The following is a 15,889-nucleotide window of genomic DNA, read 5'->3' on the forward strand; positions in this document are numbered from 1 at the left end:
CCTAAAAGGGAGTTTTTCCTCGCCAATGTCACATTGTTGCTTGCCCTGGAGGGAACTACTGTGTTTCTGACTACTTTGTCGACCTAGCTTAATATAGTCTACTCTCCATACGTTAGCTGGGCCACTGATAGGCTAGAGTTTCCTTTCCAAGGTGTTTTGTGCTTTTTGTTTTTTGTTTCTGTTGACGAAAAATGTGTTTATTCTGATGTTAATTTAGTGTGGAACCAGTTGCTGTTGCAACCAGGTATTAATGGCTTAGTGTTCCATTTTTGCTGCCCCGTAGGCTATCCAATCTTAATCATAGACCTAATTTGAATCTAAGCCTTTCTGGCTATGTTTGCCCCCCTTCTCTCCTTTCTGTATCAATGTCTTGTCTGTTGGTCTTACGTGTTTTACATGTTTTGTGTTGAGGGACTTAACTTTTGATGACTGCTACTAAAATTGTGAAAGGCAGTAGTAATATCCACATGTACCTTTATTTAGAACACAGCTTTTTTGATAATGGGTGATTTTTAGTTTGGAATTGTGGTGGACAGAATGCTCCTCATAAATGAGCCAGCACTCTGGGTATTAAAAAAGAGAAATGTTGATATTGCATTTTTACAGGAGACTCATTTACTGCAGGTGGACGCCGGCCGTTTAGCCAATATATTCTATCATACAATTGCATCTTCATCAGCGAGCTCAAAACCAAAAGTCGTGGCCATGTAGAAGACCCGAGAATATTGTGAGGCATGATAAAAGGTTGAAGCCGCAAAACCTTGAGGCTTAGTTCCCCAGACTAGACTCACTGTTACAGACTAATTTTACTGACTTAACATCCTGAAACAGAAATCTGAATTCCTCATCCATAGAGCAAGATAGCGCTATTACTTTCAGGGTGCTAGACCTGGTCACCTTCTCGCTATGAGATTAAGATCCAGTGATTATTTTGCAAACATTCCCACTATTAAATCTTCAGATGGTAAAATTTGAACTGACCCTATCAAAATAAATAAATCCTTCCAGACATTTTATTCCAATCTGTTTGAATTTGAGGTTATGTTGGATAAATGCCACTGTGACAGGGGGGGGGGGTCAAGAGCGCTCCCTGTCTGTGGAATTTTCAATTGTCGCAAAATAGAGCCTTTTTTTCACGAGCCATCCCAGTTTGCATTTCCCCGCTTCAGGTATGCTCTGAGAATCACAGACCCATCCGTCGCTTCGTGTCCACTCTCTCTGTAACAATAGAGGTGGCAGCGCGGCTGGTAGCGTACAACTTCAGTTCATGTAGTTGGACCTCGTCTGCTGGGGGCGGTGACGCGTTGCATCCATGCGTAGACCTCCGATAATGAGCAGCGTACGGACACCTCTAAACTCTGTCAGAGACCAGAGACCCAAATGGCCTCTGAGTCTGTCAGACGGTCTGAATAGATCCATCATATCAGCGGAGCAATGCATGCACAGCGACTATATTACACATATACTATATTATACTATATAGCCTACTATATTACACTCTCCAATATATATATATACATATATATATATATATAATATATATATATATAATATATATAATACAATACATATATAATACAATACTCAACGTTGGGCCACTATTGTGCATCCACCTCTGTGCCTCTAAATGTAACTGTAAATAATTAATTTTGTTTTTAAAATGACAAATAGTCTTTATTTCACAAAAAAGAAAAAAACATTAAGTGGGGTACAGAGGATGAGGGCCAAACATTACTGAGCCTTGGCACAAAGTTAGGAATAGAACTTATGACTCAGTGGTTCTCATTCTTTAGAATTTCAGGGGTTAGTTGATCCCTCAACATTAGTTTAACTTTGGGTCCCTGGTGCCTACACCAGGGACCCTGGAGCTGTTCACACAGACCCAAATCTTCTCAGCTGTTGCTGACATATGCTACTGTGCTTCATGTGGTTCAATGTTTGGCACATTGTCTGGGTCAGTTCTTATAATAAAGATTTAATAATGTAAATGCTGAATGCCCTAATACCTGTTGATACTACAACTGCAAAGGCTCCTAACCATACAGTTTTGCACAAATCATGTAAGACTTGATTTCTCCATTTTTTTTGCAAAAAAACTCTCCAAAAGTGCCATTAATGGTTTATTTTTCAAATTTTTTTCCTGGGGGAGCATACCCCAGACCCCCTAGGGAGAGCACCATCCCCCCACATATAACAAATCCCAATTTAACCCTGAAGGATAATATGCTGAAAGACCCAAAGAAATTGCTTTGTACGCGGCAATATGGGTTGGCCCCCCAAATCTCACTCAAAGGTTTTTGGAAAAGTTGGCAGCCCTGCTCACGCCAGGGCTGCCCTTGAGTTCCTACTTTATTTGTCCTCTCTCTAGAGCCGCTGGCTCAAGCCATTCACCAATCGGTCATGGTGTCACCAATACAAATCAGAAATACTTTATTGATCCCCTAAGGGAAACTCTGTGTTGTAGTTGCACAATTTAAAATAGAAGTAAATACAAGAAATAAAGAAATATAAGGAATTGGGTACGAACGTTTATTCATAAAGGAATGTTTTTATACTTTTTACATAATTCACATAATTAAGGATTTGGAATGGTGAAAAGTTAAATAATATAATAATAATAATAATAATTGTGGTATTTGAGATTGCACACATGTCAGGCCAGTGTTATTGCACAAAACAGATAATACAGATAATATTGTCCAGTTTCAACCTCTCTAAGTGGGTGGTGTGGTGTGTTTGTGTGTGTGTGTGTGTGTGTGGTGTTGTGTTGTCAGACACTTAGGGAGGAGTTAAAAAGTTTGATGGCCACAGGCAGGAATGACTTCCTGTGGCCTCTGTAGTGCATTTTGGGAGAGGATTCTGTCACTGAAAGTGCTCCTGTGATTGAGCACAAGCCATGGAGTGGGTGCAGACATTGTCCAAGATGGCATGTAGTTTGGACAGCATCCTCCTATCTGACCCCCCGACAGAGAGTCCAGATCCACCCCCATGACGTCACTGGCCTTGCGAATCATTTTTGTTGAGTCTGTTGCGTCCGCTACCCTCAGCCTGCTGCCCAGCATGCAACAGCAGAGGATAGCACTGGCCACCCCAGACTCAAAAACTCTTCAGCATTGTCCTGCAGATGTTGAAGGACCTCACCTCCTCAGAAAATAGACGGCTTTGGCCTTCCTGTAGAGGCTTGATTGTTCTTGGCCCAGTCCGTTTATTGTCCAAGTGCACTCCCAGGTATTTGTAGTCCTCCACGATGTCCACACTGACCCCCTGGATGGAAACAGGGCTCACTGCTGCCTTGGCTCTCCTTAGATCCACCACCAGCTCCTTGGTCTTTGTCACTTGAGCTGGAGATGGTTCTGCTCACTCCTATGTGACGAGTCCCCCACCACAGCTCTGTACCAGCCTCGTCCCCCTCGCTGATACATCCACCACGCAGAGTCATCAGAAAACTTCTGAAGATGGCAGGACTCTGTGGTAGTTGAAGTCTGTGGTTAGATGGTGAAGAGGAAGGGAGAGAGGACATCCCCTGCGGGGCCCCGGTGTTGCTGACCACTCTGTCTGATACACAGTTTGTGCAGGCGCACATACTGTGGTCTGCCAGTCAGGTAGTCAACAATCCAGGACACGAGGGGGGGATCCACCTTCATCGCTGTCAGCTTCTTACCCAGCAGGCCGGCCTGTCCAGGTGGGCGTAGATGCGGTTGAGCAGGAAGATGATGGCGTCCTCAACTCCCAACCGGGGCTGGTAGCGAACTGGAGGGGGTCCAGGAGAGGTCTCACCATGGGCCGCAGCTGTTCCAAACCAGTCTCTCCAGGGTCTTCATAATGTGGGAGGTCAGTGCCACAGGTCTGTAGTCCTTGGCGTCACTGGGACGTGGCGTCTTTGGCACAGGACGAGGCAATATGTCTTCCACAGCATGGGACCCTTTGGAGACTACTGCAGGTTGAAGACATGGTGAAAGACTCCACATAGCTGAGAGGCACAGGCTTTGAGCACCCCAGGATGGATACCATCAGGCCTGCAGCCTTATTAGAGTGGAGTCTGGTCAGTGTCTTCTCACCGGGTCAGTGAGCCACAAAGGTCCAGGTGGGTAGGGGGAGGGGGAGTCAGGCTGGAGAGAGGTGTTAACCGGAGGGCTAAGGAGGGGAGGTAGGGCTCTCCTGGAAGGAGGACAGAGACAGTGAGGGGGGAGGGGGAAGTAGTGGGTTGGAGGTGAGACGCAGTTGTGTTAATGGGGGGATGGGCAGGAGCATCAAATCGGTTAAAGAACAGATTGAGTTCGTTGGCCCTGTCCAAGCTGCCTTCAACTCCTCTGCTGCCAGCTGGTCTGAGCCAGTGATGGTCCTCATTCCGCTCCACCCCCTCATGTTGTTCTGCTGGAGTTTACGCTCCAGCTTCCTCCTCGTACTCTCCTTAGCCTCCCTGATCTTCACCTTCAGGTCCCCTGAATGGCCCTCACCTCCTCCCTATTCCCAGCTCTGAAGCCCTCCCTTAGCATTCAGGATGTTCTTGATGTCCTTTGTTACCCACGGTTTGTTGTTTGGGTAACACTGAACAGTCCTTGCTGGGACAGGTCAGTCCACACAGACGTTTATGTAATCTGAGATACACTCAGTCACCATCTATGTCCTCTCCATGTGGCTCACGAGTGCATCCCAGTCTGTCACCTCAAAACATCCCTGAAGTGTCTCATAGGCCTCCTCCACCATCTCCTCACGGTCCTGAGTCAGAGGTTGCCTTTTCACCAGAGGCACATAGCAGGTTTTGATGTGAACCAGGTTGTGGTCGGATCTCCCCTGGGGGGAGGGGGGAAAGCTTATGCGTCCCTGACATTAGCATACAGCAGTCCAGGGTCCTCTCCTCTCTGGTATGGCAGCTCACGTACTGGGTGAAGTTAGTTAGTGTGGGAGTCATGGTGACATGGTTGAAGTCACCCGAGATCACAATGAGGGCACTCGGTGTTGAGTCTGGAGTTGGCAATGGCGTGTTGGTACGTTACACGCCGACGTCGTGTTGGCAGAGGGCGGAATGTAAACAGCAACGCGATGGCATGTGAGATTTCACGTGGCAGATAATATGGCCGGAGTCCCACAGCGAGCAGTTCAATGTCCGAAATACACATTTGCAATACACAGCATCATATCTCATTATTTGCGGACAATGTTTTGGTCTTTTTAGAAAACCACTCTCAGTCTCTACCTAACCTTCTATCCTTATGCAAGGAGTATGAAAGCTTATCAGGCTTTAACATTAACTGTCAAAGTCTGCACTACTTCTTTTAAATGACTCTGCTCACAACTCAACCATCTCTGATAACATCCCCATTGTTAAGCAGTTTAAATATTTAGGCATTGAGGCATTTCCCTGCTTAAACCAGATTGTTAAACATAACTATTCTGTTGCCCTAAACAATGTTTTTAAAGACATGTAAAAATGGATGGGTCTCCCCATGTCTAATCAAGCCTGTATCTCAGTGATTAAAATTAATGTTTTACCCAGGATTAATGCTACCTCGCTCCCCTTCTGCTGGCTATTGGCGTAAATTGCAATCAGCAGTGTCGAAATTCATCTGGAAAGGCAAGCGTCAGCAACTCAAGATGTCTACTCTACAGAGAAGGAAAGAGGGTGGTGGCCTCTCATTAACCACTGCCACCCTCACCTCAAAATACAATTTCTGATCCTTCGTATTGATGTCCCTCCTCACCTGGTTTAATCCAGATACATCTGTTTGCTGGTGTACCTTAGAAGATGCCATGACAGAGCCTTGGTCACTCCATGACGTTCTTTCTGCCAATGTTTTGTAACAAACACTAAGCCCTGGCCCCATTATTGAGACTTGGAGATTAGCTGAAACATACTGTCATATAGCATGTAACTGGCGCACTTTCCCCCCATTATTCAATAGTACAGCAATCTTGATTGGTGGGAGCCCCACAATGAGAACAAATGGAGGTTTGTTGTCTAAAAGACATTTTTAGCAAAGTTGGCTTTTTACCATTCTTAGACTTGCAGAACACATTTGACCTACCACAATCCTCCTTTTTCTTTTACCTGCAGTTAAGGTCGGTATTCAAGGCACACAGTGTCACTTGGCAGAGGCCTTTGCCCATTCATCCTAATTAGAAGTTATTTACTGTGCAGCCTAAAAACTGTGGTATGGTGTCCAGGCTTTATGAGTTCTTGGTGGTATCTGGCTGCTCTGGCCTTCCTACTGAGAGGATCTGTGTAAGTGATTGCCTAGGCCTCGATCTCGACTGGCATAATGTATGGTTTACCATTCCAGAAGTATCTTGCAATCCTAAACCTTAGCTAACTTAGTATATTAGGTAGTAGCTCGTACCTGTTAACAAGATAAAAATTAACTAAATTTGCTTTTGGCTAATTAGCTGTAAACTTGTGGCACTGGTTCTTAGTCTTTTGTTCATAGCAACCCCGTCCACACAAACCAAGAAAAACACAACTGGGAGCTGGAAGGTGCTGCTGCTGTCTGGCTTTCTGTGATCAGGTGTGCCAATGTGTGCACTCTGCTTCAGGCATGATATTTTTATTTTAGAATCAATAGATAGATTTGTTTGAGAGGGACACTGTGTGCAAACAGGAATATACATATATTTATAAAAAAACAAAAGCATCCAGAAAAAAGGGCACTTTCTCTCAAGGAAGAAAAGGGGCAGATGCTCATGCCCCCTTTGATGTCTATATGTGCAGTATGCACGTGCTTTTAAGCATAGAGATGCCTTTTGTGATGATTGTTGCTTCTTTGTCCCACTTAGCTTAGTTAGTTGTCATTTGCCAAAATTTGTATTTCGTTCCAGAGCTTCCATTGCAAGCCAAAAACGTAGCAAGCAATTAACCCATATTGCAGTTTAATGTGTCATCATAGATAATGGTGTGTTCTTTATCCCTAAGTAATCCAAAAACAAATGTTGATTCCTCTACTGTAGACTCAGATCATTGCCACCTGGAAATCTAATGTCCAAGCAATGCTTACAGAAAACAGTAATCACACATTTGTAATTGCATTTGTAACACTACTGGACACCCCAAAGATGTAATGTAAAAATGCCATAATGTACACGTAATTGTTTTTCTTCCAGCCCACACTAGAAAAGGCCCAGCTCCATGCACTGCACGGTGAACAGCTGATCCAGAGTAACCACTATGCTGTGGACTCTATTCGACCGAAATGCGTGGAGCTCCGACGGGTCTGTGATGACTTCAGCAACGAATCAAAAAAAAAGAAGGATGTCTTGTCCAAATCGCTGCAGATTCACATTGGCATTGATAAGGTGAGGATAGGATATGACTTAACATATCTACAGATGTTACATAAAGAAACACAAGTTAGAGTCCCTGCACTTGGATGTAGATGGTTTTTTTTAATTTAAAGAAAAAGATATTTTTTAAACTTTGGATCAACCGTTGCCTAATTCCTGGTTCTGGATTATTTCCTGGGTCCACTTTGATTTACTGTAGCTTTGTGTAAAAAGGAAATCCTGTAAATTGAGGGATTATATATTATTTTAGGCGGCAGGGGCTTAAAGAAAGAAAAAAGGCCTTATCGTTAATTACTTATTTGAAATTTAAACAAAATATTTAATATATTAAGACAACAATGACAACCTTACCAATTTATCTTATTTCCCTTCTGCAATTGTTTAATGCACTTAATAAATATTCAACTAAATAATCAGTTTGCACAGAAACTTCACCAGGTTAATCACATACAGCAAAAGAAACTCTGCCGCAATGTTTTCTATGCTACCATTACATATAAGTATATATGAAGAAAAAGTAACTGAACCAAGAAGAGGTACATAGTTTTGCAAATGGCAATAAATTGGTTGAATTCTCTTAGTGCCATTGGAATAAATAACACTAAAAAAATATTTTTGAAAAACAAAAATCTTCACATTAAACTGAAGAAGGCTGGTGCTACATTTTTTTTAAATTTTACATTAAAAAATAATAATGAAAAAAACATTGTTTTTGAGCCAATGATGAAGTTACTGTAGTTAATGAAGTTACTGCAGAACTTATTTTCATGTTGTGTTCATTTAAAAGATTTTGGTCTATGTTGCTTCAAAGTCTTCTTTTACTCAAATGGAAATAAAACTCCCAAAATACACATTTATATGGTAATTGTTGTAGGCTGCATCTGTAGATTTATTCTTAATTAATCTGCAAATATATATATATATATATATATATATATATATATATATATATATACTTAACAGTTAAGGGGAAGCTGTGTGCAACAGGAATATATATTATATATATATCTTTTTTTTATTGTTGATCAATATAGCCTATATTGATCAACAATAAAAAAAATGCATCTAGAAAAAGGGCTCATTCTCTTGAGGAAGAAAAAGGGCTGGTGCTCAAGCCCCTTTTGATGTCTATGTGTGCATGTTTCTGGTGACCCATAACTAAAGTTAGAGGGTGAATTTGTACATTGGCAAACCAAATTGCAGTTAGACATAACTTAATAAATTCAAATTTTCAAATGCAGATTCTTCTGCTGTAATCATGTAACACCGACATGCATGTAAAACAAGGGATGGTTTGTCATTAAAGGTCCCAATTACCCCTGTGACACAGGACGCTCACACTTAGCCACCACCTGAAGGGATTTTATTACCTACATTACAAACTTGCCGGGTTTGAATTTTTGCTGTGTACAGGTAACCCAGTGGTGTGAGTCCGGCATCTACCTGCTGGCTTTCCAGGCTGTGGATAAGTGTCAGTCACAGGAAGGGGCAGAATCAGCACTGATTGACATAGAACACTTTCTGGAGTCTGCAGAAGAGAACCAACTGACTGAATTGAGGCACCTCCACAACCTGTATGAGGTTGTCCTGTCCGAGGATATCAAAGTATGGTACACAAAAACAAAAGTTTACAAGATGACTGGATATTCTGTTGCAAGTATAATGTTAAGGAGAACTGATAGTGAGCTTTCTTCCTGCAGGCCAATGTCCTGAAGGCACTGAAGCGCCTTGAGGACGTTCAGGAGATGTTTCAGAAGCGACATGTCAGTCTGAAAAGGCTGTCAGCTAAACAGACAAGGCCCGTCCAGCCCGTTGCCCCCCGGCCTGAGTCCTCTCCCAAACGGCCTTTACTGAAGAACCCACCGAGGATGACTGGGAGCCAGCAGCGTGAGTCGGATGTTGTAATAACCAGGTTATTTGTGCAGCAGATTGTGTGTTTAAACTTACTTAAACTTACTTTCTGTGACATGAATGACACCTTAAGCTGTAAACAGCATTTTGTTTTCTTCATATAAACTCATTTTTATAACTACATATATGTAATGTAACAAAGCTCTGAAAAAAATAATTATTGAAGTTACTCATGTTGTATACTCTCAATTCATTCTAGCTTTGGCTCGCAGAGCTTCGGATAATTCTAATAGTGGCAAACAGCCAGCAGAAGCTGATCCCAGCAAGAAGAAGAACATACGCAAGGCCAAAGGAGGCATCAAGGTATCCTCCTCGCGGTCCCACTAACAATCTCACTGTTAATACATTAAATTAAAGCCCTTTCAACATGAACTTTAATCTCACAAGTAATGTCAATCTCAATTTAAGAAAGAACAACTGACTATGAAACTAAGGGAGGGTATCATTCCCACAATTATTGACAATCTGGACACTTTAATTTGAATACCAGTTCTTGTTAATACTTTTTACTTTCTTAGGAATGTGTATATTTAGAAATGTACTGTTACTACCACAACTACTACAACTATCATCACTGCTAATCAGTTCCTTTTAAATACTGTGCTAAATACGCTGCCTATAATTAATACTTTGGGATTTATCTCCCCAGGTTTTATTTAGTCTGTTGAATGTTGTGTGGTACAATTTGCCTGCAAACACTCAGCACTCAGGAAGTTAAACACACAAGCATTTTCTTGATTGAAGAATATTATAATGTAGACAAGTCTAGTGCTGACGATTGAAGGAATGATGAGCCCTTTAGTTTTTCCAACGCTGATATTAAAGTGATTTTAACTAACTCAATATAAAAACTAAGATGTTATAAAAAAATATGTGTACTATAAAAAAATGTTTCTTATAAAAAATAAATGTGCTCCGGACTTTTTATTTAGAGATGTTTCTTTTGGAGCACAATTCTGAGATGTAAGAGATGTTAATCAATAAGAGTGACAAGTGATTTTTAGTCTGGAATGTTAATTCAACACGGCAAATATGCTACAGTACATGTACAACTATCACATTAGGAGGCAGAGGAATAGCTAAACATTTGACACGCTGATCAGCAGAGTGTCGGAGAGTGAGAGAGCCACTACATTATCAGCTAACAACGCTAATAGTGTGTAAACAACTGCAGGATTAGCAGGAAAGTTGCTGTAAGAAGGACAGAGCTATGAGTGCACTAGTGTAGGCTTAAATGTAAAGTGGATAAATGAAGAATACAAGGTTCAAGATACTAAAGCAAGACGCTATCAACAAAAACATAAGCATTGTCAACCAGAAATTATGCAACTGCACTACATCAGCCAATTAGGAGGCGGAAAAGCCTTTCATTCAATAATGGAAGAAAGGAATCTGCTCTCCATTTGCATAATATTGTATGTCCAGTTATGTCTTCAACATAACCAGCCTGTCAGACTTAAGAACTTAATGCAGACACTTATGCACAGACTAATGTCCCTCAGACACTACCTAATGGTATTGAAACTTCAGACATGCCACTGGCTAGAACTCTGAGGGTCAAAAGGGCACATGACAGACTTTGTGATTTTGTGTTAAAGTGAGACAAACATTGTGGGGATATATTGTGAAATAGTTGTATATTGTAAAAAACATATGTGTACAGAGATTATTGCCCTGGATGCTTATTTCAAAGAAAAGGAGGAATGTCATTTATTGGGTTAGATAGGTCACATGGAAAACATAAAACAAGTAAAAGAACTTCTTCTTTTACTTGTTTTATGTTTTACACTCCATTTGGTGATTAAATTGAGAATGCACGATTTAATTCAATATTAAGCACATTAGGCACACAACGCCTACAATTCAGATGATTTGGATGTGTACAGGTAATCTTGAGTAGGAGAGTTATTAGCAGTTCAAAGAGACAATACAGGACAAAGTGGAGTCTAAACACCTTATAACTGAAAAGCATCACAGAAGAGTAGTGAAACTGTAAAAGTGCTATATAAATGCAGTCCATTTACATTTAGACTGCAGTGGCAAGAGATCAAACCACCGACGTCCTTATACATATACATATACTAATTTAATGTTTACGTTCAGCTTATTAATTAGCAATTACTTTGTATATTACCTGTTTCACATTTAACTATGTTATATTTTATCTATATATTAACTTGTGGAGGGACCGCTATCTTACTATTGTGATATTCTTTTTCTACAAGCTTAAAAGCAGAGTTGAACAATTTCTGAGTTGTTATATGTATCAACAATCAGGCAGTTTTTTTAACAAGTGACATTAATGCAGGTGATTTTTTTTTCTTGCCCTTTCCCCTCCTCAACAACTAATGAGATGCCAATTAAAGGCAAAGTCTCTGGAGTTTCTTTTGAAATACAGTATGTATCCCAAACATTAATTAGGTAGTTGGCCATGAAGCTGTAAATAAAGTTCAGAAACCTTATCTGAGTAATATTAAGCGGCAATAGGCATGGCTTTAATTTGAAACCAACATAGCTCTTCAAGTTAAGATGGTGCTTGACCATTTAGAGTTTTGTAGGTCAGAAGAAGGATTTTAAATTCAATCCTGGATTTTACAGGAAGCCAATGCAGAAAAACTAATACATGAGAAGTATGATCTCTTTTCTTAGCTGTTGTCAGAACACGTGCTGCAGCATTCTGGATCAGCTGGTCTAAGAGACAAGTAGATGGCTTCGCTGAAGAGACCTTTAACATTAATTGTTTAAGGTCTATAAGATAAAAGCAGTCTAAGTATATGTCAGGTCTTGTCATTCTTTCCAGCGTTCCTGCATTTAAAGGTGAACAGTGAATTTTATCTCTAATTGTTATAATTTTATCATTAAAGAAGCTCATAGTTGTCACTACGTTTACTGTTGTTTAAAAACAATCCAGGCACTTAGTCGCCATATTAAACAAAGCAGCGTTGAGTTAGTTTTTGCTGGAGCAGAAAAGTAGCGCACTTGAGACTGGAACACCAGAAATTAGACAATATGCTCTTAACATTCAACTGTGAGGTTACACAATAATTAACCCTTACATTTTGCATGCCTTACGGCAACATCTATGACATGTTTCTTGACACTGACCCCTAAGAACACGCAGACCTTTTCGGCACATAACTAACAATGGAGAAAAAGAGGACTGATATTTGGTTTTGCAGTCAGGTGCAACCGTGAATTTAGTCTCTGGCACCTCTTCCGTAGCCTAACAGAGACCACAACTGAATGTCTTTATTTTCTATTAATACCACCAAAACTTTGCCCTCCAATGCCTAACAAAGTAGACACATTACCTGCAAAACGTTTCATAAACTGGGGTTTTTGGTCTGTGTTTTAGGTTATATGTGCAATTACAGTTAATCTTTACATCAGCTTTTGCAGTGATGCCTACACAAAGTATCAACTGCAACTACAAAGTAGTTTGTAGTCTGTACATTCTGCAGTGGCTTTACTGTTGGTCCAGCTAAATATTTACCAATGACTGATGACCACCTGAATACAAAAAACCTGGTTAAAGGCTTGTTTTCTGATTTTACAAGTTGACAGGGATTGCCTAAGTGCTCCATTTAACAGCTCTGTTGGGACTAAGCTTGATTAGTTTACTGATATTTATTTACAGTAGGTTTGCATTTTAGACATAAAATACAAAGCCCCTATCCTAAAAACAACAACTTATATGTGTGGTGTATGTGTTTGTGTGTCTCAGATTGAGGTGATGCATGAGAAAAGCCAAGGAGGCTCCACCCATGTTGTTGTGCCCAATGAGACAGAGGAGAGTCTGTCCAACAGACGCAGGTATGGACAGAACAGACTGCTGTGTTCACATGCAGTTATTTGCTTTACATCACATTCACTATACTGAAAAGACACATGATTATGTAATTCTCTAAGTCAGTAAACATGACGTAAAGGCCATATTTCACAGCAATTTATTGATTCCAGAGAGCAAAAACACAACTGTTATAGTTATATGCCATCATTTTTTGCATGGCTTAAAGTGTGCTGTTTTATAGTGATTTGTATCACTATGAAAGTGCACATTTCAGCTGCTTCAACTGCTTTCTGGTGCTCCAAAACTAATGACATTTTTCCATACACGGTACCTGCTCGACTCGCCTTGACTTTACTTTTTTTGGTTTTCCATTACAAAAAAAAGTCCCTGGTACATGTTAACAGCTACTTATTTTTAGTATCACCTCCTTTGAGGTTCCAAGCGAGCTGAGGCAATACTAAAAGGTGACTACTGATTGGTCAGAGAGAATCGTCACTAATCACTGTGTTATCATTGCTAGCAACAGACAGGGGTGTCCTGAACAAACCCATAATTTTTAAATAGTTTAGCAAGCGTTTTTTTTTTTTTTGCTGAGTCAAGAACAACACACCTTTGACGTTGTGTGTGTGTGTATTGTGCTAGGTCACACAGTTTCCAGTGGCATCGCTATGACAATCAGCCACGCTCGTCTCACGTACAGTATGGGCAATACCAAATCTGCAATAGAAAATGGAGGATGGTGCACCGGGGTCGAGCCGAGTAGAGACTGTTTGTATGAGGTACCGCCATTTGTTTGTGTGGTACATTCAGCATTTAGCAGTCCTTGCGTCATCGGAAGGTTATTTATGTAAAAGCAGTGCAGTGAAGATTATCCAGAAGTCTTTTGGAGTTGCTGCACACTGCCGGGTCTGTTGCTGCCTGCCATAATGTGCGCACATCCATGGCGTGACCGTGCAATGTGATCATGTGATAATAGGGTGGGTTACCCTGGGGTGAGAACCCCATGGCCTTGGCACAAATCCCCTGCAGGTGAAAGTGTGTTTCCATCAAACAGCTTTAAAGTGAATAAAAACCTGTGCATAATGACGTCACATGCTGTTTTGCAATCAAATTGTCATATCAAATTGATTTGAGACATTTTAAGGTATTTCCATTAATGTTTTTCAAGACAAAATGGATCGCGCCGTCTACCAACAAAGGATTGATATTGCACAAGTTGTAGTGCTTACGTGCAAGCTGAAAGCGACATATCAAGCTATAATAAGAAAACAACGACGCTATCAATACATCGCTATGATCATGCATATGCAACTTGGCTTTTATTTTCCCTCCAGCACAGCTGAGACATCTCTTTTTTTTAGATATGTCTCGCTGTTTGAGCGCCTTCCATTTACTCCGGAGGACGTCCCACGGCTTGTCGTAACCTTTGTTGGCCATTTCCTTCATGAGTTCCTGATAAAATAAATTCAAAAAGTCTCTCATCTCCTTGTTTGTTCACTTCCATCTGTCTTTGTTGACACCGCCATGAAATACTGGGCGGAAATTAACTAAAACGTTCGTTTTGTGACAGGTTCCAACCATAAAATGACCTAAAACTTAATCGCAATTCATTATTTATTCGGCAAATGAACGTACATATGTCGTACATCCATCAACAGAAAATCCAATGAGACCGAACGTATTCCATTTGAGTCGATATTCATGAAATTCCAATCGAATTTTATTGTTTCCATAATGAATTTTTCATTCAATATCACTTAATTTGAATAAAAACGTGTGGATGGAAACATAGCTAGTGTTAATGTACATAGAGGAGTTCAGCCCCAGAGTCGTATTGTAGATGTTAGCAGCCACATCCCCTGAAACAACGTACCCGGCTCCGGCAGTGTAGTCTGGGTAGGAAGGCTAGGGGTAAAGATTAGGGATGATCCGAGTACTCGGCTGAAACGAGTATCCGGTACGGATAAAGCACTTTTGCCGAGTACAAGTATTATACGAGTAATACGAGTCAAAATCCGTGCTCGGATTGAATCCTCAGCTGACCGCGCTGCGTTCTGTGATAGTCACAGCGCCCCCCCCTCCTACAAACACGTTTGGCTCAATAACACACACACAGAACACGGAGAACTGCGCTCTCTCTCTCTCTCCCTCTCTCTCTCCCTCCCTCCCTCTCTCTATCCCTCTCCGCGGGTCTGTTCCGCTAACGTTTAGGGTTTCTTCAGCTTCAGGTTTGTTTTTAACTTCGGTTTGTAGTACTTACATACTTAGTAACTAGTAGGTTTCTGGTGAATGTGGGTTTCAGACATGCTGCTTGGTTTAAATGCAACTCCCGTTGTGTCTCTGCCATCGGAGATTTTTTTTTTTTTAACTGTCAGCTGCCCCCCGCCCCCCGCCCCCTCTCTCTCTTTCTCTCTCTCTCTCTCTCTCTGTGTTTCTCTCTCACTCACACCACACACACACACACACACACACACACACACACTCACACATACCTGGTGTGGAAATGAAAAAAATAAAAAAGAACCAAAAACAAAAAAAATCACACTGATCATAAAAAAATTAAAAGTCAAAAGAAAGTTATATTGAGTATGAAAACTCTTGTTCATTACTTTTTACTTCATAATTGCAACTGCATGTGTTGTATTCATTGTTGCAAAACGTTCTGTATATAGTTTGTTTGTTACCATGACAACAACATTGATCTGAAGCTTGATGCTGTCATGTAAATAGTTTTATAATCAGCAATAAATATAACAATTTCTGATCAACCCATATCAATTGCATGCTTAAAACAACATACAGGTTAAAGCCCCGCTCATTTCAAGACAACCCGACCCACTTCCGGGTTAAATCTGACTACTTTCGGGTTAGGCCCCGCCCAGTCCGAGTACGGATACGGATACAGATAATTCA

General features: G+C 40.9%; 1 protein-coding gene across 1 annotated transcript in view; it reads left to right on the forward strand.

The window, feature by feature from the left end:
* Positions 1–15,889, forward strand: part of mcf2l2 (MCF.2 cell line derived transforming sequence-like 2) — a 356,499-nt gene that overhangs the window by 181,780 nt on the left and 158,830 nt on the right. The window contains exons 11-15 of the mRNA XM_032511616.1: positions 7,096–7,287; positions 8,689–8,880; positions 8,976–9,162; positions 9,386–9,489; positions 12,911–12,999. Of these exons, the coding sequence (XP_032367507.1) occupies positions 7,096–7,287; positions 8,689–8,880; positions 8,976–9,162; positions 9,386–9,489; positions 12,911–12,999 (764 nt within the window). The remainder of the gene's footprint in view (positions 1–7,095; positions 7,288–8,688; positions 8,881–8,975; positions 9,163–9,385; positions 9,490–12,910; positions 13,000–15,889) is intronic.

Source organism: Etheostoma spectabile, unplaced genomic scaffold (assembly GCF_008692095.1).
Source record: "Etheostoma spectabile isolate EspeVRDwgs_2016 unplaced genomic scaffold, UIUC_Espe_1.0 scaffold395, whole genome shotgun sequence".
Taxonomy (NCBI): domain Eukaryota; kingdom Metazoa; phylum Chordata; class Actinopteri; order Perciformes; family Percidae; genus Etheostoma; species Etheostoma spectabile.